This window comes from Rhipicephalus microplus, chromosome 9, assembly GCF_043290135.1.
Source record: "Rhipicephalus microplus isolate Deutch F79 chromosome 9, USDA_Rmic, whole genome shotgun sequence".
NCBI lineage: Eukaryota > Metazoa > Arthropoda > Arachnida > Ixodida > Ixodidae > Rhipicephalus > Rhipicephalus microplus.
This window is the reverse complement of record NC_134708.1, coordinates 75,972,648-75,996,857: the sequence shown is the minus strand read 5'-3', so window position 1 is coordinate 75,996,857 and position 24,210 is coordinate 75,972,648. Positions and strand designations below refer to the sequence as shown.

Here is a 24,210-nt window from a genome sequence, read left to right as displayed (position 1 = left end):
AGAGAAGGTGAAGCTGATACGAGTTTCTCCCCAACAAATATTGCCAGGGTATCAAAACCAACCCGTCTGACTTAGACTATGTGTACACTGTCTTTGAGGTCATACTTAAATACAGTCACTTTTCTTCACTATAAGACACGTTTTTACCAGCAAGAGGTGCACCGTGTGCTTCATTATAATTTTGTATCTTGGCGCTCAGTTTGTTTTTAGTGTTCTAACTTGTTTGCACAGGCTCGGAAAGTACTCAACGTTATCCATGGCGAGACCGCAGCTTCGCAGGAGCTGAATCGCATGCAGAAATCGCTGCTGGAAGAACAGGTTAGTGCTTATTACCTGTGTGAATACTTAACAAATATCCACCATACAAACAAAGAAACCGAAAAACTTTAAGACCTTGCCATGTCGACAAAATGGGAGTTCACGAATCTTGACATGTGTGGACAGGTTTCCTATTGGCTGGAATTGAAAAGGCGTCAGAACTCAAACCAAATGTAGCCATAATAGTCATGTCATTAAAAATTGTCGCCATATCGGTAGCCAAATAGAACAAGAGTGGTAATAAGAACAACGTCTTTACTTCGATGAATAAATAAAATTATTTTGAATAAGTTAAACCAGAAATTTAAAAGTGACCAGTAAATAACCACGGCGCCAATTGGAAACTTTCGTAACCAAACGGGTCAAAAAGTAGCCAGTTTGGCATAAGTGACCACCAACAGCAACCATGGGTGTGGGTCTGGCCTATAACTTTTTTTGTTTCTACCTTTCTGTCATCCTGTTCATCTGTCTTTCTATCCCAGGCGGAAGCGAAATGACTACGGTACGTTGCAAGCATGTCGTGAGGGCGCGCCCACGCAGGTAGCAGAGCGCCTTGTGATTCGCGTTCTGACACAGGCGCGCGTGCAGGTCATGCACGGCGGAAGCCATGGCATGCGCAGGCCTTGCGAATATGAACGCATGGCGCAGGCCACGCGTCCATACTAAAGCAACAATGAAAAGTGGTGATGTGTAACGACCAGCGACCGCGATAGAATATCAGATTATCATACAACAAATGGCTAGTCGTCGACAAGCCCACTATCGGGAGAGGGTCAGTTATTTAGAAACCGTGCATGAAATATGTATGGGACCAGCGCACCTTCAAGGTACGCTGGTCATTAAACAGTGCCGGATTTTTTGCGTAATAAATATAAATTTGGGAGTTATGAAAGAAAGCAAAATGATAGAGGGCATGAATGAACCATTTCGATTACACAGGACCGAAAGAGAATAAAAACAAACTAGTTTTCTACTACTAAGGTTAATGTATTGCAGTCATTTCCCGGCTTAAGTGTATACATATCGAGCTTTCACTTAGTCTTGTTTAAAAGTCTTGTAATGACGGACCGGTGAAAGCATTTAGCGAATGCTTTCTTTTTCTTCCCAGAATTACCGCTATCGAGACCTCTTCACGCCTGGGCTGAGAGGGAGGATGATGGTGGGCGTCGGTCTCGTCATTCTGCAACAGGTAGGTGTTATAACATCACGAATCTCTCTTACGCACAACGCATATACGTTGACAAACATGTACAGTATCAAGAGCGAAACGCTACCTAATTTGGCATATTGTGCGGCCGTTGCGTATAATGTAGTCTACATTGTAGCTAGAGGAAGATCGTTTAGGTGGGAGAGTGTGCTAGCATTCTGTCGGTAATCTGGACAGCCTACCGTTTATTTCTCCGTGAAATAATATCCTCTTTGTAGGGAGCTGAAAAAAGAAGTAAGTTTCGCCGCTAGGGCAATGCGATTGATATGTGGGGTTTAACGTCCGAAAACCAGAATATGATTTTGAGATGCGCCGTAGTGAAGTGCTACGGAAATTTTGATCACCTGGGGTTATTTAACGCGCACCCAAATCAGAGTACACTGGCCTACACTATTTTCGTCGTCACCTAAAATGCAGCCGCCGCAGGCGGGATTCGATCCCTCGACCTGCGGGTCAGCAGCCGAGTAACTTAGCCACTAAACCACCGCGGCAGGACGCTAGGACGAAGCGGTGAATACAACAGAAACAAAATGGAATGTTATACGAAGTAAGTCTAGCAGTGAAGTCCTTCGGGATCCGGTCTCGCGTGACTGTTCGAAACACTGGCACAGGAGAATAGGGTTGATCCAGGGATCAAAATGATTTTCACGTTATCTTTCGTTTCAGCGATGTAATCAGGGGAAGAATAGCTCGTACAGGGGTAGGAGCCGTCTACTGATGGCTGTCGAGATAGTACGCAACCACGCCCTCTTGCTCAAAGTACCCAATTGCTATCAGAGCAATGCAGGGCACCCACCAGCACCCTTTCAAGATTCTTCTTCAAACGGAGGCGACCAGTTAGTATCAACTCTGCACGAGCCGTGCTCCTCTGCAGCCGCCGCAACGTTTCACTCGTACTTGGAACATACTACGCGAGGGGTGTTGTAATTGACGTGAACTTCATACGCAGCTTGATGGCGCCGGCAAAAATGCACCTTGCGTATTCTTATAATTGCTGTATGAATATGACAAACAACTCATGTACCCATAGCTGACCTAATAGCTGACCGGACAAAATACGGTGAAGCAAAATGAATTGTTACATTGTAATTAAAACCCTGGTAATTTAATTCCGCAAAGACCACGCAAAAACCAGCTTTGTATCTCTCATGCATATTTTTGCTCGAATAGAGGGGAAGTTACGTGCCCTGACCCACGCTTCTCGAATTAGAGCGATGGCGTCAACCTAGGCGACAGATACCACCGGCGGCGGGTGTCATTCTTTGCTCCCATCCGCCACCTGCCGAGCCATGGCTAAGCAGCCACTCTGACCATATGAAGGGGGTGCGCATAAATGCCCTTCACAGATTTTCCAGCAGGCCTCCACTGCTGGGCTGTACACATTGTTAATTCGTTATTGTAATGCATTCTAAATTGTATGTAGAGTGTATTTATCCCTTCTATAGAATTGCCGTTAGCTACCATCTTTTTAAGTTGTTCATTGATCCTATGTGGCTCGCGAAACGTATTTAAGGCTTAGTGGTATGCGTTGGTTCCAGTGCACTGGACAAACAAACGTCATCTACTACGCCCCTACTCTGCTCAAGCATCTCGGCTTCTGCACCAACGTCGCTGCCACCCTCGCTTCCGTGGGTCTTGGAGCCGTCAAGGTAGGCGGAATCCAAGTTGTCCTCCATACTTGGGCATTTAATTACAGGCTATGCAGAAACATAACACTTATCGTCATGACGTTCCACCATATGAACAGAACAAACTGATAACCAATTAACAACCCTCATGCAGGGCACCCTACCCGTGGTGACGTGACGGCTGTCCTGATAGGAAAGCTTGCAGTGTGTCGCCTATACGCCTGTGTATATGCGAATCTGTTTGAGTAAGCTGGATGATATAGCATGGAGTCCTAAATAAAGATATGTGTGGTTTTACCTGCTAAAATGTATGATATGATACGAGATGCAGCACATAGTGGAAGACGCCAGAAATTTTGACCACCTCGCGTGCACAGCACACGTGGCTCGAGTATTTCACTATCATCGAAATGCAACCGCCATGGTTGGAATTTGATCGTACGACTTACGGGTCAGCAACTGAGCACGCTGACCACTATACCACCGCGGTGAATTCATAACCAATCCTGCCGGTTTAGCGATGACGTGAATTCGTTACAGATCGTCACTTGCACGTAACCAGAGAATTCAGTTCATAGCTCAAGTAACAGCATAGATCATGTGATGCACGAGAAAAAGAAACAGGAAAAAGCATTCACCAAGCACCCAAAAGCGAGACATATGCTGAAGCTGGGAAGCCTTCGCCAATTCACGGAAGCGTACCTCTATGCAGTAAATGTGCGTTTCCTAAGAGAGTGTTGCATACAGACTTCGAAACGGCGGGGTGCCCTAAAGTAACTGTTAGACTTTAGGCCATCGAGCTTCACTAACGAGTTCAAAAAGAAATGATAGATCATCTTGTTAATTCAATGAACAGATGCGAAAGTATCCGTATACTTAGTAATTACAGAAGCGAAACGTGTTTGTTGGCGTCCTTATTTCTTGTCGCAGGCCACGATACTTTTGAGCGTGGTTTGTGCTCATTCGTGAAAAAAGAAGAATGCTCTTTGTAGCCCATTGTATAATGTGAGTCCATACACTCCCGGAGTTATATGGACGCAGGAAACGTGAATAGCGTAACGTTCATGTGACTGATCCTTTAAACTACGTGCCAAACCAGGACGAAAACTTGTTGCTTAAAACTTCCAGCACGTCAGGCTCAACGTACACGTCTTAGAGAATTGTGTTTAGAAAAACGTTCGAGTTCAGTACCTCAAAATTTCATTGCATAAACGCTACCATACTTTACGTTGGTATAACTACTATATCCGGTATTAACTTACCCCACAGGTTGGTGCAGCGCTCTTCGCCCTTCTGGTCTTGGACCGCCTGGGCCGTCGGGTCTGCCTCTGCACCGGAGTGCTCCTCATGGCCATAAGCATCTTCGCCCTGGGAATGCTCGCCAAGTTTTCCTACGGGAGTTCGGGACACAGCATCTCACTACGCTGCCGTGACAGGCCTAGCGTCTTCAACGCCTCCGCGATTCACTATTCCCATATGACTCCCCCTGGCTACGACACAGAGGCGATGACGACTCATGTCCCGGCCCCGATGGTGCTAGAGAACTCCAACGTGCCTTCCTCTCCAAACCAGCGCCACAAAAGGGAAAGCGGCGCATTTTCCTCAGACTCGACCAGTTTAGATTCGTCGCCTGGGCTTTCAATGCCTCCCCCGATACCCGACCAGATGGCCTCAAGCGGAGCTGGACTGATGGATGTTGGCTACACTCCAGGACGACCTTCGGGCAGCCCTCGCGAAGTCGTGGCACCTTCACCGTCCTGGGGTTTCGACCATGCCGAACACGTCGCTAAGTTGAGTCCCCAGTCTGACGAGAGCCGAGAGAATATGGATCCTCGAAGAGACGAAGGAACCGTGGGCGAAAACCAGTCGCTAGAGATGCAGCGTCCAGACAACGGAGACGATGCCGGTGAAGAGCCGCTCATCGAACTGCTGGTAAACTCGACAGGGACTAAGACGTTATCGACGGCTGAACCGTACTTGGTCGCAAGCTCTTACATATCGGACGATGTTAGAGGTGGGAAGCTATCGTACATGCCTGAAACTGCCGCTGCTTCGTCATCGCATCTGCGCAACGTAGGAGAAATGGAAGCCTCGGCGCCGTCGCACGCGGCGGCTGGTGGCGAGAATCGTCGCGCGGAGGTGACCGAAAGGCGCGTCGGAGAACGCGACTCCCTAGTGGCCGCGGCGCAAGACTCTCAGTGTTCCGGTGTACCTCAAGGCTCGGCTTTCCAGAGGGCGCTTACGCTGGCCGCCCTCATGTGCTACGTGTTCGCCTACGGAGTCAGCTTTGGAACGAGTGAGTATCTTTCTAGTTCGAGCAACTTGTCAGCGGAAAGTGCTCTGGACACTTTCAGTTTCGCAAAGTTTGTTTCGGTGTTGACTGAATTGCACAAACGGAACTAAAACAACAACACTGACGCAGAGACACGTTCGCGTTCGTTGTATTCTGCACGTTAGCCCGCGCCCACGCAAAACACGCGCAAACACAGACGAAAAATCTGAAGTCATAAAAACATATGTTAGGTCCTTCTGAAAAAAAGAAGCCATGAAAATGGGTTGGTTAAAGCTTGCAGCTTTCAGAACTAACTACAGTCGGCTACAACTCATATGAATATTTGAGAGAGCGGGCTGAAATGCCGTCTACTGCTTGCGTGCCGCTATGCAAGCTTGGCTGTACTGCTACATTGTCGATATTCTTACTTACGGGGCATTATACTCAAGTCGTTGTGCTATTAGCCTTGTCCATCTATCGCTTCTGCCAATGGCTCAGAAGTCCTTATGATCCTGGCCAAAGCGCATGTTGTAGCAAACTCAAAGACGCTAACACTTCCAACGCTCTTTGCAGAAAACAGTGGTGGTGGTAGCTGCCATTAACATGTTTTTTTTGCGTCAACACTGCGATGACATACGAGGGCTTAAAAAAAGCTATAACCTGACATATACCTGCACGCACAATAAAAACTGCACACTCGCCGAAGCAAAGGTCCATAACACCAGATGATACAACAGCGGATGACACTGACGGATATATACTTCAGCAAACCCCTGGGTGGTTCCCATTGTCTTGTAGTACGCGACTTCGTCATTCTTCAAACAGCTTAGCATGCAGGGACACAGAACAGGCGCACAAACACATCCGTGCTCCCACATATAGTGTTGCGTTCTGTCTGGATATAATCAGCGACCCGAAGCTTTAACCTCAGTAAACTACTCATGACTCCGTTTGCCAGATGGCCTAAAACAGGCAAACTTCGCAAGTGCTCCACTATGCACAAAATTCTGCCATCGAGACATGTTACACTGACAGAAGAGCAAATTGAAGGAAACTAGAGTGCGTATACCTTACATAACTAACGATATCGGAAACAGCTGTGCAGACTTCACTTTACTACGGTTTTAATGACGCAAGCATTGTTGAAACAACTAGCCTAATGTCGCCGAAAATCTTCACCGTTGTTGTCCTTCATTCCGCGCAGCTACCTGGCTGATACTCAGCGAGATCTTCCCGGCAGCCGTCAGAGGCCGTGCCATATCGGTGGCAACCTCCGCAAACTGGGCGGCCAACATGAGTGTGTCAGCCTCATTCCTCACAGTGCTGGGTAAGAAGAACGTACACGTTGCTAAATATTTGCTGTTTTGTTTTATTTTTTTTTTTGTAAGCGGGCTGTCGTCCACACATGCTAAGCCCCCTAACTTTCTCGGTCATCCAAAAAACGATTGGAAGCCTGCGATGAAAGAATCCATAAACATTTGCCGAAACACCAACTGTAGAGCACGCAGCCCCTGTCTAAGAAATAATAATAATAATAATAATAATAATAATAATAATAATAATAATAATAATAATAATAATAATAATAATAATAATAATAATAATAATAATAATATATTTATTATTGTTAATAGTTAATGATCAAAATTTTTTCCCAATCAAAGGATTATTCATCCGGAATCAGAATTCGGAATCGCCAGCCACATGGGGTTATTTAACGCGCCTCTATCATTGTGCCTTTAGCGAAATGCGGCTGCCAAAGACGCAGTTCAATCCCAGGACCTTCAATATCAAATATCGGAACCTGAATTTTCGTTTCTTTTTTTATTATCTTTGCTACTAATGTATCGACGCTATGAAATAAACCAAATCCCAAAAGTCGAGCACCGTATAGTTATCAGAACGCCGAGGAAGTTTCTCATACTCTGACAACCCTGAGAGTGAGTGAGTGAGGGGGAGAGAGTGAGTCGAGTTTGTATCACTTCGGAAGCGACGAGCTGTCGTTGCAGATAGAATTGGTGACAAACGCCGATTTCCAACGCCTCTTCGAAACGCTGGGCCACGCTTCTCAAAGCGTAAGCGAAGAGAAGGGCAAAGCATATAATCTATTTCACTGTTGTTGTTACAGACAACCTTGGCGTCGGTGACACACTACTGATGTACTCTGGTGTGTGCATGCTCGCACTGTGCTTCATATTCCTGTGCGTGCCGGAGACCAAGCACAAGACGCTCGAGGAGATCACCACAGAACTCGATCAAGGGTGCGTGTAGCACGTATGATGCGACGTTCACTTCCTCGAGTATGAACATAGCGCGAAGCACTTTCCTCATACATAGCAGTTTATTTGCTTGGATAAGTTGATGAGCCATGTTCGAGAGTGCACAACGAATTTTCAGAGTCCCACAAAGACAATATGATATATAAGTGAGTGAAATATAGTGTGAAATATGATATATAATATGATATATATAATATATATAGTATGATATATAATATGAAATATAAATGTTGAACCGACCCGTCCGTGCGCTTTGATCATATTCATCATAATAAAACAGTTAGACAACCATTCAGTCATCTGAACGTTCTTCAGTACTCATTATTCCCTCATGCTCTTTCATTGTGGAACAAGTTACCTCAGGAGATCGTTAATGCGGACACGACACAATCGTTCGCCCGTCTCGTCAATGACCTAACACTTGATTTTTAATATGCAATATATTATGTTCCTCATTAGTGCTCAGATTTTTTTGTATTTCTGTATGAATGTCATTATTGCTATGTATTAATTATTTTCCCTGATGTTGAGAATTTTCTTATTTTCGCACCTAGTTTTCTGTTTTGTCACTGACATTTGTTACCCACTCCTGCTTGGGCCCGATCAGTGCCTGCAGTATTTGTAAATAAATAAATAATAAATAAGTACTGACAGCTGGGCAGTCGGTGGAGTCATCAGCCGTACGCGCTCTAGCAAAACCGGTTACAGAGAGTGCGAATTGACTTTGAGTGGTCTAACTTCATAACTAGAGTACACAGCGCTGCTGTGTCGCGCTGTTGCACAGTGAGCGCACAGTCAGTGTTTGATGCGGCACTCTGCCGTGTGAGTTGCAAATGTTTAGCCTTGTTCCGCATATCATGCGGGTCCCGAGTAGAGAAACTTGTGTTCCGCTTGTTGCCGGCAGTGTGCAGGGAACCATCGAGGTTCTTGGCTTTAGCCGTGCTATCTTTTTGATCACGGACTGGCAGCACCAAGAGGCCGATGACTGTAAACGGCAACTGCCACACGTGGGTCGAGTACGAAGCATTCTTAATTCTCTTAATTCTTATTCTGAGCTGTAATATTTACTGATATGGCAAGCTATAGAGGCGCGAACGCGGACAGCAACTTATTCGTTTCATTCATTCATTTATTGATACTGTCAGCCCTTTTCGTAGTGCTAATACAGGAGCGGAAAGAAATCATATTTAAACAGAAATGTGTATAAGACAAACACGAAAAAATGTTTGCTACAGAAACACTTATCCCCTCATGGCACGAATCGAAATTCAGATTCTGTGTATTCGAACTATACTCGATGTTCTGGGATAAAAGTTTTCCTTTTGGTGTTGGCGATCGAATGTCGACAGATAAATGCATTGTCTTTCATCATCACAGAAAGCCGTGTGCCGCCAAGGGCCCCCGATATAGTGTGACGTTTTTTTGTTTCGCATTCCACGCAGGCTGATCCGGTGGCGGACAATCATTCCGACGCGGTGGGGACGTGCCTCTGACTACACGTTGCGTGGGCCAGCCTGAAGCGTGCGACAAACGCTACAGGTGACGCAAACAGAGAACATTGCGGTGGCACCCGTGGATACCGAGTGAACGCAGCGTTAAGACCAACGAAGAAGAGCTACGGGGACTGCGAGGCCCTTACGCATCGCACTCTGTCGCAGTTGAGTGGTGCGCGATGGCTGCCAAGGGACAGTGCACGCTCGTTCATGCTGCGTACAAACACGTGACCGCGAAGCGATGCTAGAGTGCTGTGCGCAAGCGGTCGTGTTGTCGAGATCCTGACATCTCGTTCGGACAGCACGGAGTTGGCCTGCTTACACGACCTTGGACACGGACCACTATCTACGGCTGCTGCTTCAGTGTCCGTCAGTCGGCGAGTGCGGACCGCAGCTTGGTGTTGAGTGTCCACGGTAAAGGTGGAGGTACATGCGCCCAAGTCGCAAATGTGCTTAAACGTCGACATATTTAAAGCTGTCTCTTTTCGTGGGGCCTATAGATCGAGTGGCCCCCAGTGTACATTACCGTGAATTCCATACGGGCGAACGTTATGCCTAAATGTCTGTGAAGTTGTACCCTACTGCGAGCAGGATCGTCGACGCCCGGCCAGGTTATCCTGTCAAATCGCCCAAACTCTGTGACATGCGAACCTTTTACTGTGACTCTCTGTTCGTTCAAGGTGAACAGAATTACACGCTTTTCTTGAAAGAGCAACCCACAAGCACTCACCCGGTCGGCGTCCTTCCACGTGACTGTCGTGTGGCGCCCGCACTCCATCATCGTATAGCAAACCACACACTGATACATATATGCTCGTCCTTGGCTGGGTAGTTTCGCTGTAGTTCAACGCGTACACGACGGTTAAAAGCGATCGCCGCATGTGGACACAGGTAGAAACGCAGTTGTGCGACAAAACCGCAAAATCCTGCCCTTGTCACGTGACACTCAGTCAAAACGAATGCGTGGTCTGTTAATCCTTTTGCTCGTTACAGCAAATGGACTGCACCGACGCTGCTGAATCCACTATGTTGTAGTATCCACACGGCGGGAAGCTAGGCTACGACGTCACTGGAAAGCTATCAGTACATTACAGGTGGCTGCCGTTCTTACACAGGTTTTAACGACGTCTTTGTTGCTTTGAAGTAGGTTATCCACAGCAATCAAAAGGCTGGATCGTAGCCATACCTTTGTAGTGCCAGTACATCAACCTACTGCCCGCCTATGACGTCACGATGTCTAGCGAGAACTTGGTGCACCACCTAACTATCAGCGCCGTGTTGCTTACGTGCGCGTGCGCATTCATAAAAAAAAAGTTTTTTTTTCTTGTTGATTTCACACGTTTTCTTATCAGCGCGATATTCTGAAAGCACTGAACAAGTTTTTACGTGAGACAGATCTCGAAAAGGTACTATAAATTTTTTTGAACATTTAAGATGTTGCTTCATTTCCACCTTCCACTTCTTCATCAACTCCTTCTTTCTCCTTTCTTTTCTACCCCCTCCCCTTTCCAAATGAAGAGTAGCGAGTAGTAGAAGTTTCAGAACAGCGGAGAAACGACCGCCTTCTGAAACTAAACAGCTAGCGAAATACGTGCTCAATTCTAGACAATTTATATAGGGTAATATGGTCCAATGAATATAGTCTTTCTATTGCGTCTTTATGTTGCCCTCTGAGTGGGGCTGGCAGCTTCAACGGCGTCTTCTCTTGTTGACTCGCACAATGTTTATCGTATATCACACCTCTAGATCAAAAACCATGACTCGCGGTTCTCGTGTTAAAGTCACTGATGCCTGATGATTCTAGCGTGTACGCAGTGCGTGTATTAAAATGCTAAACATGTTACTGGTGGCTGAAGTGTTCAGGGAGACCGGAAAAGGGGGAAAAGATGTCGCTTGTGAAGGCGCTTAGGGTGATGCAATGGCATGGTGCCTTATTTTACCATGTGAGTGCGATTATAAGGATTCTTTGTTCCCAGGCGACTGCCTTTTGCATGATCAAATCTGTACAGTGTTTCTCATGAGAAAATGTATCATAATTGTATTATAGAGTGTTTCGTTTCACGGCGTTTTGTTCTGCGTTGTCATGTTACGTGTGGCAGATTGGAACTAGGCAACAAGGACTCTTTAATAAAAAAGCGATATTTCTGAAAATTATCGTCGATATTGTGTGACCAGTGCGGAAACGCACAATGAAGCGATGTGTGATTACTGGATGTGCTGGTACACTTTAAGCGGAGTGAAATTGACCATATCGTCATGGGGTCGTGACGTGGCTGAACGCAGGAGACTGGATGGTCGGACAATAAACTGTTTATTCGGGCCTAACTTGTGGCCACGTAAAAGGAAATGTGGAATACAGCAAGACACTAGGGAGTTTTCGAATAGCACACCGCTAGCCCTTGCGGTGCGGTCGCTGCCACTGCGCATGCGTCGTAACGCGAGTCAGCGTTCGCGTTCGCGGACCGCACGCAAAAAAAAAATCTGAAATTGCGTGCAGTGATGGCGGCCCGCACGTGGCCCGCAAGCGCTGGTTTCGAGGCTGTGGTGTCGCTGCGATCGTGCGTTGCGGATCGCAGCAAGGCAAACGCTATTCTAAAACTCATATGGCGCCCGCAACGCCCGCAGCGCTTGCAAACAGTATTCTAAAGCTCCCTCCTTGCACTAATAGCGGCGAGCAGAGCGTCGACCATCGATCAACTGACAAGCGGCGAAGTGCGTCGGCATTTATACACGTGCCATGAAATGTTCTAGCATTATCGCTAGCGGCGCCGTAGGTTCCAGAATCATCTGTGATGTTCATGAAGTGGGCATAATCTTAACAAAACGATCTACTACAGCCTCGAAGCTTTTAGATGCGGAGCATCTTATACTCGCGCCTTGTAGTGCGCCGTCCGCACCGCCTCTCGAACATTCGACAGCTGACGCGCGCGCATGCGCCGTCGCGCCGTCGCCCACTCTTCCACCATCTGTGCATCCCTTCCTCCTCTACACACCGCGCGCGCTTCACTCCTCCACCATCTGTGCACCCTTCCTCCTCTACACACCGCGTTCGACATCTACAATTCTCCTGATTCTCCAGTGGACGCGCATGTGGCGTCGCGCTTCGAGAACATTCAACAGCTGACCGTGCATGCGCCGTCGTGCTGTATATATACTCAAGGTCGGCGCTCGCTCGCTCAGTTGCCGCTCGTCGGTTGGTTTGTACGGCGCGTCGACGTCCAAGGTCGCGGTGAAATGAATTCCAACGAATCCACAAACACAATGATCGACGTCCCTTCGACCAGCGCCGCCCTTTCGCATACGTGTGTACGTGTTCACTCATTTAACACCCCCTCCTACAACCACGTTAACCAATTTAGCCATCGACCCAAGTAAGTCGCAATTTAACACCCCATTTCACAACCACGTTAACCAATTTAGCCATCGACCCAAGTAAGTCGCACTTTAACACCCCGTTAACCAATTATATGGTCCGCATCCTCCTCAGTGTTCCCCCGAGGGAAGCTGCGGGCAATTTTTTAAACATCGTAGACACGGTTTGCGCTGAACGTAGTGTAACGGGGTGATAACAAAACTTGAGGAAAGGAACGTGGCAATGTGGTGGTGACATTATTGGACCCACTAAAGTACTAAGAATGGATGAATACAACTTCACTGAACATCTGGCAAGGTTAGAAGGGACCTGAACTAAGGTCCCCTTGCCTCTACGCCCATCAAAGGATGGTGGTGTGACTTGAGTTGTACATTTCTTCGAGCCAGTCCTCGCAAATCATTTTTGATCTTCTTGAATTCTAGCCTATTTTTGTGTGTTTAGAAGAAGTGGTTAACAATTTAGAGTGTACTCGGTACTCTATTATGGGAGAGCTGAAAGCCGTCCCTAGCCTATTTTTAGACAGCCCCAGAAAAACAGGCCTTATTGTTTTTCATATATAGGTTGTGACTTTCCGTGTGTGCCTGGTATGGGCTGTTGTGTGAACACGTAGTACTTATTTTTTTTACTTTCTTGCTTTCTCAATTCTTCGACTGCCCTAACTGCGTACGGTAGCATATAGGGTACAACCTGCTTACCCTCACGACCTCTTATTTCCCTTCACCTCTCTTTCTTCTTCAGTTTTGCACGAACGTCAATAACCTGGAAATCATGTCTCGTTTTCAAAGAGCAAGTACTTAATAGACAAGTGGCACGTGCTTGCTGGTAACTCATCTTCGATTTTATTGATTGATTTGTAGGGTTTAACGTCCCAAAACCACCGTATTGAGAGACGCCGTAGTGGAGGGCTCTGGCAATATCGGTCACCCGGTGTTCTTTAACCTGCACCCAAATCTGAGCACACGGGCCTACAACATTTCCGCTTCCATGACTCAGCTTCCGCAGGCTTCCTAGTAGCGCCCTGTGTACCCACGTGGGCCTACATTTGTCTCATGGACCCTTTCACTGTTTACAAACACAGCCTCGTGATGACATTTCGTTTCATTTGCCAATGTGCCAAAATAGTATCGGTGGGCAAGGAGAGCTTTAGAAAATAGCCCGCTGATTTTTCACACCTTTTTTTTCGTTTATTCGCCAGAATATATTCAAATCAACGTTTTTTTTTTGTGCTACATAAAAATTTTAAGAGATGATCTTTAACTTCACGCCGTTCCTTTTATCTGAAAAACTGAAGAGAGACTTTTTCTCCATTTAAAACTAAATCGAAAACGTGCTTTTAGTTACGACGATAGGAGCTGGTAAATGAGGTGACCGGAAGTTTTCTAGTGTACAAAACTTATGACCTTGAAACCATCTATTTGCCCTACAGATAATATATTTAAAAAGTTACTGTACTGCAGTTCAGAGGAGCCGCAGGCAATTTACAGCTGGCTGCATCTGAATTGAATTCAACGAATGGACGAATGGCCGGACGAATATGAATGAATGAATGGATGGATACAAAAGAAATAATGGTCAGGACTGACGATATAGTTCGGGGCAAGAATATGTGTTTTATTTTCCAAAAGAGGGCACGTCACCAATCGTCGGACAGCCATTGTCAGCGGGTTGTGACTTCGAGGCGGGCCCCGGCTTGGACGCAGGACAGCGTTCATCGCGGTCACGTCACCGAAATCGTGTGACGAAGACTCTGACGCGCTGGCAACCTCCGATTCCATGCACGTACTCGTGCGGAACGCGCAGAGCACCGCGGAGTGAAGGCGCTCGTCCCGCGGTCATTGGGGCAGCTGCCGGGAGGGTCCGGAAGCCGCGTCAAGCAGTGCGCGGGGTCCAGGGGGCCCCGCACTTGTGTCGCGACCCCGAACAAAGTGCTGCGGGCCTTGGAAGGCAGGCGCGCGCTCCCGTCATCGTGAGCGGTAGGCCGGCGGTGCGGAAGGCTGCAGTGGTCCCGACACTGGAGCTGTGGGATCGAACGTGGCGTAGTTGTATCGTGGCGGTGGCGGTGGGTAACCGTAGAAGTCCTGGAAGAAAAAAAATACCAACAAAACATTCGCGCGCTTTGTAGGGCGCGGCACATGCTTATGAGAATGGTGTATTTCCCCATCGTGAATGCTGCTGATAGCTTCACACCATTACTTGTTAGATCATATCTGACAAATTTAATGATTGATTGACTGATTGATTGATTGATTGGTTGGTTGATTGATTGATTGATTGATTGATTGATTGGGAAACATCAAAGCGAATAAGAGAGGCCCTAACGGTATACTGCTAAGTGACTGATAACACTAACGCTGTCTGAGAATAACACATCAAGGCACTCATTGAGCTGTCACAACACGTAGCTTCCTTACCCAAGTACAATATATAGCCGCCAACCGGTGGTTTGCCCTGGTTATACTCAATGTTTTAAACCTAGCTCTCTTTCTAACTGTACATTGATGAACGGATTGATTATTTCTTACTTCACGACGGAGTTCATTCGATGCATTTTGTCTCAACTCCAGAACAGGCTTAATTTAGTACAAGCGATAGGAAAGACGACTGCTTCTGTGCTTCTTTCACTACGTTTGAATTGAATTTTTGGGTGTGTGAATAGTGCATCTTAGAACCGAATCGAATACGAATCAAGTAGTGAGCACACCGAATGAAGCATGGATGCCATTTAAATACTACTGTAATAGTTTTCGAATATTGAGGCAACGACTGTGAAGAGAGAACCTATAGAGTTCCGCAATACTTTATTCGAAACAGACGTTTAGAAAAATAAACGAAATGACATTACCGTTATTACAATTCTATAACCTAGCGGCATAAGCCCAGACCGGCTGGATTGGCCTTTCATGGTCTCAACACACCGTCATAAAGGTGAGGATATTTATAGCACGAGAACAGAGCGACGACAAAGAGACAAGAAGGACACGAAGTCTCTTGTCTCTGTGTTGTCACTCTGTTGTCGCACTATAACTATTGTCATGTCATACCAAGTAGCCCAAAGTGCCACACTTCTAAGTCATAAAAGTGTAATTCAAGCCTGACAACAAGAAATATCCTTCCAAAATGGCAGTAGTAGTTATATTTATTGCAAGTTTGGTTAGGTTCTGTTTGTTCAATGCGGATTAAGTTGACTGAAGAAAGGGTTTGCATAGGACCGGTCATAGTTCAATAGAGCTTAATTGAAATGTTAAAATAAAAGCGTAATCAAATTAAGACCCTAGTAGCACAGTAAGATTCGCCGTAATTGAGAATAGGAAAGTGACGTTCGGCGGGTACGTGTAGTACACAAGCGTACAGGGCTAAATAGGCGTATGCTTACTCCGTTTAACACCGGTGTCACATGGCGACAACTGATTGCGATCGACCCCTATCAGGATGAAATTTCTAAGCTGTGACTGGCTCCCCTAGGCCGCATGCGCAAAGGACTCAATCATGATCGCGCAATTTCACCTGGATTATCCCTGACCACGATCAACACTGAGTGTGTGACACCTGCGTAATACCTAATTAGGATTACTACAGGTCTCAGTAGGGCGTACAGACCTTCTAGATTCGGTGCAGGTGATGATAGGAAGACAGTACACTACGGCAGGATGTTATTTTATCCTTCGTCTCAGCTGATGGCTAGGTAATGAGTGGTATCACTCGTTGAGCCCGCGTGTAGCGTGCCTCCTCTCCCTTGACGGAACTCACATCGCGTCTAGAGCGCTGCAAGGGCCAGACATTTCGGCCCGAGTCCGCTCCTTGAAGACCGAGCGCAGCCCGGGCGTGCACAACCGAACCCGGCTGGGTTCGGTTGTGTACACGGGTCATGAACACGGGTCAGGCCCAGACCAGGCTTGACCCGTGTTCATGACCAGGCCGAGCTCGGGCCCGCTAAGATATTGGCGGTTGATGATAATTATCACTCATGTCTTGCACTTTGTAGCAGTCGATTGCACGGAAAATCCGGTCTGTATATGCACTGAAAATATTGCTCTGCCCGCGGCGGTATCTCAGAGGTTGAGCTTTTTTTTCTGTCAAGTCCTAGAAGGCAAGGGTGATTCCCACGACCGTGATGGTCATATTTTATTGGAGGAATACAAGCACAACAGTGTGCTTATCTTTAATTGCACGGTAAAGAATTATAGGTAGTCGAAATTAATCCGGTCTACACTACAGCGTGCATTGAAATCATATCACCGTTTTGACACGTAATATATATATATATATATATATATATATATATATATATATATATATATATATATATATATATATATATATATATATATATATATATATATATATATATATATATATATATATATATGTATGTATGTATACACAGGTGAATTCATGAGCATGCAGTATAAAATAAACGCATCAGTATAGATATATACCAGTAGCATTAGCGTTACAATAATGTAACAGTTTCATTTGTAATTGCAAATATGGTGAAGGGGAAATCGCTTGTTGAGCGTTTTTTTATATGATTTATTTTTCCTCACGTGAAGAAAACGCTCATTTTTGTGGAAAAGAAAAAAATAATATAACTTCAGCTGTCTTTTTTCTATTTTATTTGCTAAGCTTTACTAAGAGCCAGCTCTTTGCAGGTGTTACTCCAGTTGGCACAGAATGCCTTAGGCATGCAATGAATAACGTTCGAACGCGCTCGAAGGCCTTAGGTCTTTTAATGGTGCGGGCCCGAATACGCCCCGGTCCGCAGCCCCAAGGCCCGACTCGGCGCAGCCCGCACTTTCATGCACGAGCCCAGCCCGACCGGTCCCGCCGGAGAACGCTCCGGGTGGCCCTGTCTGGGCTTTCGGGTCGGCCCGGGCCCGTGGAGTGTTGAATTCACATCTTCGTTTCATTCCTCTGCTACTCTCATCTCATTGGGAGTTCGCTTGCTTCCTCCAACGCGTTGGGACGCGTCAGCAGTCTCCTGGCCAGACACAGAAGCTGCAAATACAGCCTCGTACCACCACAATCCAGGCGAAGATCTTAGATGCCTCATCGAACGCGAGAAGCGACCGGACTTAAAGCCCCTGTAAAAATAAGCGCTCAAGTGTTGGCGAAAATGCGTGCAAATAAGAAGGATTGTAAAAGAGTAACTACTCCATTGCTTAAAGGAACCCTAACATTGTTACCCAACCATTCATGGTTGTCGGTGAAAACTGCAATTATAGGGTCCATCATGCCCGTGCAGAAATGAAAAATAGACCGTAAAACAAAATTCAGTACAGACCCTAGAAGTCGCTACTCGTAACATCCGCCTATCGCCGGGGACCGCCAACTTGTCATGACGCGAGTGACGTCAAGTGCTGGAAGGAGCGGAGACGTCGTCCTCTACGGAAGTTTCAGAAACGGCAAATCTGTCAATTTCAACGTGAAGCCGAAAAAAGATAAACGATCAGCGTTGCCCGACTATCATGTCACTCACCAGTTTACAAAACTATTCAATTGTTCAGTAGGCGCTCGACCGAATGCGGTAAAATACCGCCAGATTTTTAGTGATCGCACAAGGGTTAACCTACATAGGACAGATACTGATGGAAAATTGAGTGACATTACGTCTTTTAAGCGTAAAAAGCAACAACATGCTGCAGTAAGCAGGGCGAATGCATGCAACGCCGTTGTGGCACGCTGTCGGAACGCGCGTTGGTTAGGCGTGCCTCACAGCAAATCTAAAACGGCGCCCCATCTCATCTTCAGTTCAGTCATACTGATAGCTGAGTTATCAATCCGGAAACCTTACTGGCTGGGATAGTTCTGTTATCACGCTGCAAATTCAACTTCTTTCACCTCGGGCATGACCGTTTTAGCGCATTTGTTTGAACTGCAACAGTATTTATTCGACAGCATTCGGCAGCGATGCGCACAGACGACAGTCAAGGCCGACCAGGACCCACTAGAATGTGCTGCAGATGGATACTAATTTCAAAGTTTAAGGCTTTGTTACTAAGCCTATGTCCTAAGTTTATGGACAGGCTGGCCGACGTTTCAATAGGAGGACCTATCTTTGTGAAAGGCGCCTCGTCACCCTTGGCATGTTAGTTATAAGGGGGTTAGTAGTCACGACTAGGCGCCTTTGACAAAGATAAGTCCTCCAATTGAAACGTCAGTTAGCCTGTCTGAGGCACTTCTACTGTTCACCCTGATTATTCCACGACGTGTATCCATCTGTCGGCTCCCATCTTGATTTTGGTATCATTTCTGGAATTCCTACGTTTATAGAAAATTTTTCGATAGCTGAGGCTGCGTGCGGCAGCTATTGCGCTATATACATTGTATTATTATAATATATATTATTCATTGTAAGATGTAAAATAGTGTGACATTTCCCAACAGCCATAATCTTTGGGCTATTCAGAGACCCGTCGATGTGGCGGTTAGGCTAGGTATACCTTCCTCCACGTTGGAGCACCCAGCAGTGTCGGCCTAAGGGCTGGCACTTCTCAGGATCCGTTAAAAAACGTTTGTACCCTATTGTAGATTTTGATATGAAGAAAAAGAAGAGTCTGGAAACTCTAGAGCACACCCACGCTGGGGGATTAGCCATGAATCGGGTAGTTCTAACGGAATACTTTTATTATGAAAGTTTACGCCTTTTGAAAGACTGAAAGGGATCAAGAGAAAAAATTAAATATCAGAATCTGACAAAAATAGTTACGGATAGAGAAAATGAAGCAGGTAATTTCAGCAACGACAACAATAAGTAAATAAATAAATAAAACAATTGGAAAACGAGTAATTTAGGTATGGTATTTTTTTCTTATCCAACCAGCACCCCACTATAGAACCGTTTATTCCAATAGTGGGCAAAGGCCACCCATACACAATAAAAAAATGATACTCGCGTCTATTGTGGACCTAATAAAGCTACCTCACTAACTCACTGTCCATTTCAGGGGTCAGCCAAGTTTTGAAGAATGACAAAGTGCCCAGCCGAGCACGCGCACTCAGTAAAGCACGTTGTGCGCTGAAAGGCGCCACCACCGAGGTGGCGTTCCGACAGATCATTTAAGGTCTTATCACCCTGGTTCCGATGAGTGCAACGACGGCCTTCTGAACCTCGGGCGTGGGCGTTCTGGCACCACCGACTAGCAGCGGACCCGGACAGAGCCGCCACAGTACCACAGCTGTCATGGCCGTCGATCCGAACGAGCCGGCCATCGGCATCGACTTGGGTACCACTTACTCGTGCGTGGGTATCTTCCAGTTCGGTAAAGTTGAGATCATCGCCAACGACCAGGGCAACCGTACGACTCCCAGCTACGTAGCATTCACCGAGACAGAGCGACTCATCGGCGACCCGGCAAAGGCGCAGGTGGCTCTGAACCCTGAGAACACAGTGTTCGGCTCCAAGCGACTCATCGGGCGCACCTTCAATGACCCCAAGCTGCAAGACGACCTCAAGCACTTGCCCTTCAAAGTCATCAACGTGAACAACGTGCCAAAGATCAAGGTAACCTACAAGGGCGAGGAGAAGGTGTTCAACCCGGAAGAGATATCAGCCATGATACTCGCCAAAATGCGGGAGGTCGCCGAGGCGTACCTCGGCAAGAAGATCACGCTCGCCTGCGTCACCGTGCCAGCCTACTTCAATGATTCGCAGCGACAGGCGACCAAGGATGCTAGCACTATCGCTGGTCTACATGTACCCAAAATACTGAACGAACCGACGGCCGCTGCACTGGCCTACGGTCTCGACAAGGTGACCAGTGGCGAGAAACTCGTTCTAATATTCGACCTAGGCGGTGGCACGTTCGACGTTTCCCTTCTGTCCATCAATAACTCTCAGACGTTCACAGTGCTCGCGACGGCAGGAGACACGCACCTCGGGGGCGAGGACTTCGACAGCCGCCTGGTAGACTACCTTACGGACGAGATCAAGCGCAAGTTCGGCACCGACATCTCCAACAAGGCGCGTGCCGTGCGTCGACTGCGAACCGCAGCCGAGCGGGCCAAACGCACTCTCTCTTCTACTGCGGAGACTAGCATCGAGATCGACGCCCTCTTTGACGGCACCGACTTCCACACTAAGATCACGCGCGCACGGTTCGAGGAGCTGTGCCTGGACCTCTTTAAGAGCATCCTGGGACCGATTCAGCGGGCGCTGGATGACTCCAAGACGGAAAAGATGAAGGTAGATGAGATCGTCCTTGTGGGAGGATCAAGTCGAATTCCACGAATCCAGAAGCTCGTCAAAGCGTTTTTCAACAACAAGGAGCCGTGCTGCAACATCAATCCGGACGAGGCAATCGCCTATGGTGCAGCAGTTAGCGCCGCCCTGTCGGCCGGCTCCAAGGACGAGACCATCAAGGACGTCAAGCTTCTGGACGTGGCACCGTTGTCTCTAGGCATTGAGACGGCGGGTGGTGTCATGACCAAGATCGTCAGCCGTAACACCAAGGTGCCGTGCAAGACTTCTAAACCATTCACGACGTACTCCGACAACCAGACGGGAGTCACCATTCAGGTCTACGAAGGGGAGCGTAGCATGACCAAGGACAACCACCACCTGGGTCGCTTCGAGCTTGTCGGCATACCGCCAGCTCCACGGGGCGTGCCCAAGATCGAGGTGACCTTCGACCTTGACCACAATGGCATTCTCAACGTGTCGGCTAGGGACGAAAGCACTGGGCACGCAAAGTCCATCCGCATCACGAACGAGAAAGGTCGGCTGTCCGACGCCGATATTGAGCGCATGCTCAAGGAGGCTGAGCTATACCGATTGGAAGACATCGCTCAGAGGGAGCAGGTTGCCTCAAAGAACTCGCTGCAGAGCTACATGTCCAGCGTCAAGCAGGCTGTCAGAGAGGTTACCAGCGACAAGATTTCTAACGAGGAGAAGGAGGAAGTCCTGGCGAAGTGCAGGGAGGCCAATGAGTGGCTCGAGAAAAACCAGAACTTGGCGGCGGCGGACATACAGGCGAAGCTAAAAGAGGTTCAGGAGGTGTGCTCACCACTCATGATCAAGATGCACATAGGCTAAAGAATGGCTGTGAAACGTAAGTGGCAGCGGCGTGCTCTCGTGTTCATCAGTGGCCGGTGCGTCCCTACCCTCTCGCCTTCCTCACTGGTTGTCCTCGAAACGGTAGCGTGAAACTTAAAAGACAAAAAGTACAGCCACTCGCTTGTGTCCTCCGAACCTTGGATACCCAACGCCCGTACTTACTCGGGCCAACGATAATGAATGACCGGACAGCCATTTCGTGTAGAGCCCGTGGAAAGCAGCCCAGGCTGAAGCACGTGCAAGATGGTTGTTTACGGCGGAACACAATCGCGAAGGCTAAACATAAAATTGATGACTATTATCCTCTATCATTTCGTCATTTTGATTTCCTAACTCACTGTGCCAGTACTTCCTCTGCAATACCTAAATTTAAAAAAAAAAAGCTTAGTTTGGTTTCGTGTATTGGGCGCCGTTTAGCATATTGTTGTTTTCATTTTGTTTTTATGATTTTTACGTTGTTTATAGATTAGTTTACTCTTTCGCATTGTATAACGATTTGTTTTCTTTTATATACACCTACGTACATGATTTTTTACACGGATATATATGACATTATTTGTCATAGGTACCCCTGCCACAACTTGTGTTGAGTACTAGGGTCCCAACTATATAAATGTAACACACTGTACTCCATGTTTTTTGTCAATAAAGTGATTGATTTATTGATTAACGCATTGATTTATCGATGGATTGGTTGATTGATCTCTCCCACGCACATCCGCGAGAGGGTTCTGTAGTGTTGCGCGTTTTCCTGAACAGCGTTGTGCCCACTAAAATGCCCTTTGTGCACTCCAAGAAGGTATATTTCAAGTATAATACAACCGCAATAAAAATATTGAAGCGCCACAGAATTAACTGAATTCCTTGTTACAAACATAGTGATTTGACCCGGTGCTCTCAACGTTGTTATCACAGACAAAGGAACTGCTTCACGGCCGATCTGTCGCAGCCTCATATAAGACTTACTCATAAACCCCACAGAAAAGCAACCGCCCATCCCCCTCAAACAAATAGGTTAACCGAGCGACTCAATAGGAGGCTGATCAATATGTTATCCATTTTCGTCAACTAGGAGCACCATACGTGGGACAAGATACTGCAATATGCCACATGCCCTTACATTGAGAAAAACCCTTAAGGTGACGCCATTTGATCTTGTGTATGGTCGAACGGTTACCACGCCCTTAAATGCAATGTTGCCTGTAAGTGACAATGAAGAGCACAAGCCTCGCCAGGTGGTCGAAGTTTCCGGAATCCTGAAATACGGCGTCTCTCATAATCATATGGTGGTTTTGGGACGTTAAACCCCACATATCAATCAAGAGCACAAGCCAGACGTGAGCGAGTTCACTCAGAGAGCCGAAGAAGCAGGGCAGTTGGCCCGACATCACATTAAGCAACAACAAGTCAGCCCGGTGGAAACCGATATAACCTGCGGCTGAGGCAAGTGTAATGTGCAACGGGTCACAGAGTTTGGAAGGGGACTCTCATATGGACGCCTGGTCTCTCCGAAAATCTTCTGCGTCGTTATTTTGACTCATAGAGGGCCCCACGTCGGATGGGCCCCTTGAACTACGAGGTTACACCACGAGGACAAGTCGGCTCCTCAAGATGCCGACGTCGCACAGAAACTGTGTGTGTGGTGAGGATGAAGCCATACTTTGATGGGCAATGCACCTTAATGCACCTCCAATCAGTACGACTACCACTTCACCGCCACCCCGACGGAGAGCGCGCATCAGACTTGTCACCAACATTACCACCGTATGCATCGGGACAATGTGTTCTTGGAGAAGGTATAATGACGCAAGACGCCCCATGTTCAAGCTTCGCGCGTAGCTCGGTGCGCGCTTCAACAGCCCAACGGCAGAAGAGGGAAAGGCCGTGCCGGCACACACCTTCTAGAACTGCGCGTATGGCAATGAAGGATAAGTGACGCGCTGCTCAAGACCTACTCTGAGATTGGTTCCTTTGTTTAGGGTCTCTTGCGTGGAGCGCTGCAAGCACATTTCGCTTACTTTTTGGGCACAAGTTCGCCCCAGAATAAATAGCTATTATCAGATTGCCTGAATTGTGCATTACAATGCTTGGCATCAATTCAGATTCATGGCTGTAGACAGAAGGGGAAGGGGGCGGCATAAGGGACACCTGAACAGCCTCCTTCAAGCACTAACCAGCCCCTCCCCCCTCCCCTAAGCCACAAGAGCGCATCCCTTACCCTCCACCAGCCGTGAGCCAGCACAACTTAGCACCTCCGAACGTTAAATCTTACTGACACCGATTTGCTTGTCTCACGACCTGTCTACAACACGGACAGACCATTACTATGATGAACTGCCATATTTGAAGAGCATGAAAAAGGCACACTACGAAATACCGACCCGGTTTTATCGAGCCAATCGCACTTCGTAGTGTGTGACACGAAACAAACTCAAATAGTTACGTGTGCATTCGCTTTTAAAAGGCGGAAGCCGCCCGGTGGGACTATGTTGAAATCATGATCACCGTCATCATCATCGAAGCTTGAGAGATCAGATGAGTAGAACACAACCTTCACGATGCTGTGACGTATGCTGGCTATTATTATG

General features: G+C 47.2%; 3 protein-coding genes across 5 annotated transcripts in view; 2 read left to right on the top strand and 1 right to left on the bottom strand.

Moving 5' to 3' along the window:
• LOC119163204 (solute carrier family 2, facilitated glucose transporter member 10-like) overlaps positions 1-11,348 on the top strand; it is a 55,453-nt gene extending 44,105 nt beyond the window's left edge. For both annotated transcript variants that reach the window (XM_075873884.1, XM_037415155.2), the window contains exons 7-13: positions 232-318; positions 1,427-1,507; positions 3,064-3,174; positions 4,423-5,449; positions 6,630-6,752; positions 7,554-7,686; positions 9,147-11,348. In XM_075873884.1, coding sequence (XP_075729999.1) covers positions 232-318; positions 1,427-1,507; positions 3,064-3,174; positions 4,423-5,449; positions 6,630-6,752; positions 7,554-7,686; positions 9,147-9,222 — 1,638 coding nt within the window. In that variant the 3' untranslated portion in view covers positions 9,223-11,348. The remainder of the gene's footprint in view (positions 1-231; positions 319-1,426; positions 1,508-3,063; positions 3,175-4,422; positions 5,450-6,629; positions 6,753-7,553; positions 7,687-9,146) is intronic.
• Positions 11,349-14,160: 2,812 nt separating this feature from the next.
• The window catches only part of LOC119163206 (uncharacterized), a 56,524-nt gene continuing 46,474 nt past the window's right edge, over positions 14,161-24,210 (bottom strand). For both annotated transcript variants that reach the window (XM_075873881.1, XM_075873882.1), the window contains exon 4: positions 14,161-14,648. In XM_075873881.1, the coding sequence (XP_075729996.1) occupies positions 14,532-14,648 (117 nt within the window). In that variant the 3' untranslated portion in view covers positions 14,161-14,531. The remainder of the gene's footprint in view (positions 14,649-24,210) is intronic.
• Positions 19,580-22,257, top strand: LOC119163205 (major heat shock 70 kDa protein Ab-like). Its single transcript, XM_075873880.1, has one exon. It carries the CDS (start codon positions 19,751-19,753, stop codon positions 21,599-21,601), a length of 1,851 nt encoding a protein of 616 aa, XP_075729995.1. The 5' UTR covers positions 19,580-19,750; the 3' UTR covers positions 21,602-22,257.

Bases quoted from the DNA above. Each gene is read 5' to 3' on its own strand.
- LOC119163205 (XM_075873880.1), top strand. From the start codon at position 19,751: ATGGCCGTCGATCCGAACGAGCCGGCCATCGGCATCGACTTGGGTACC.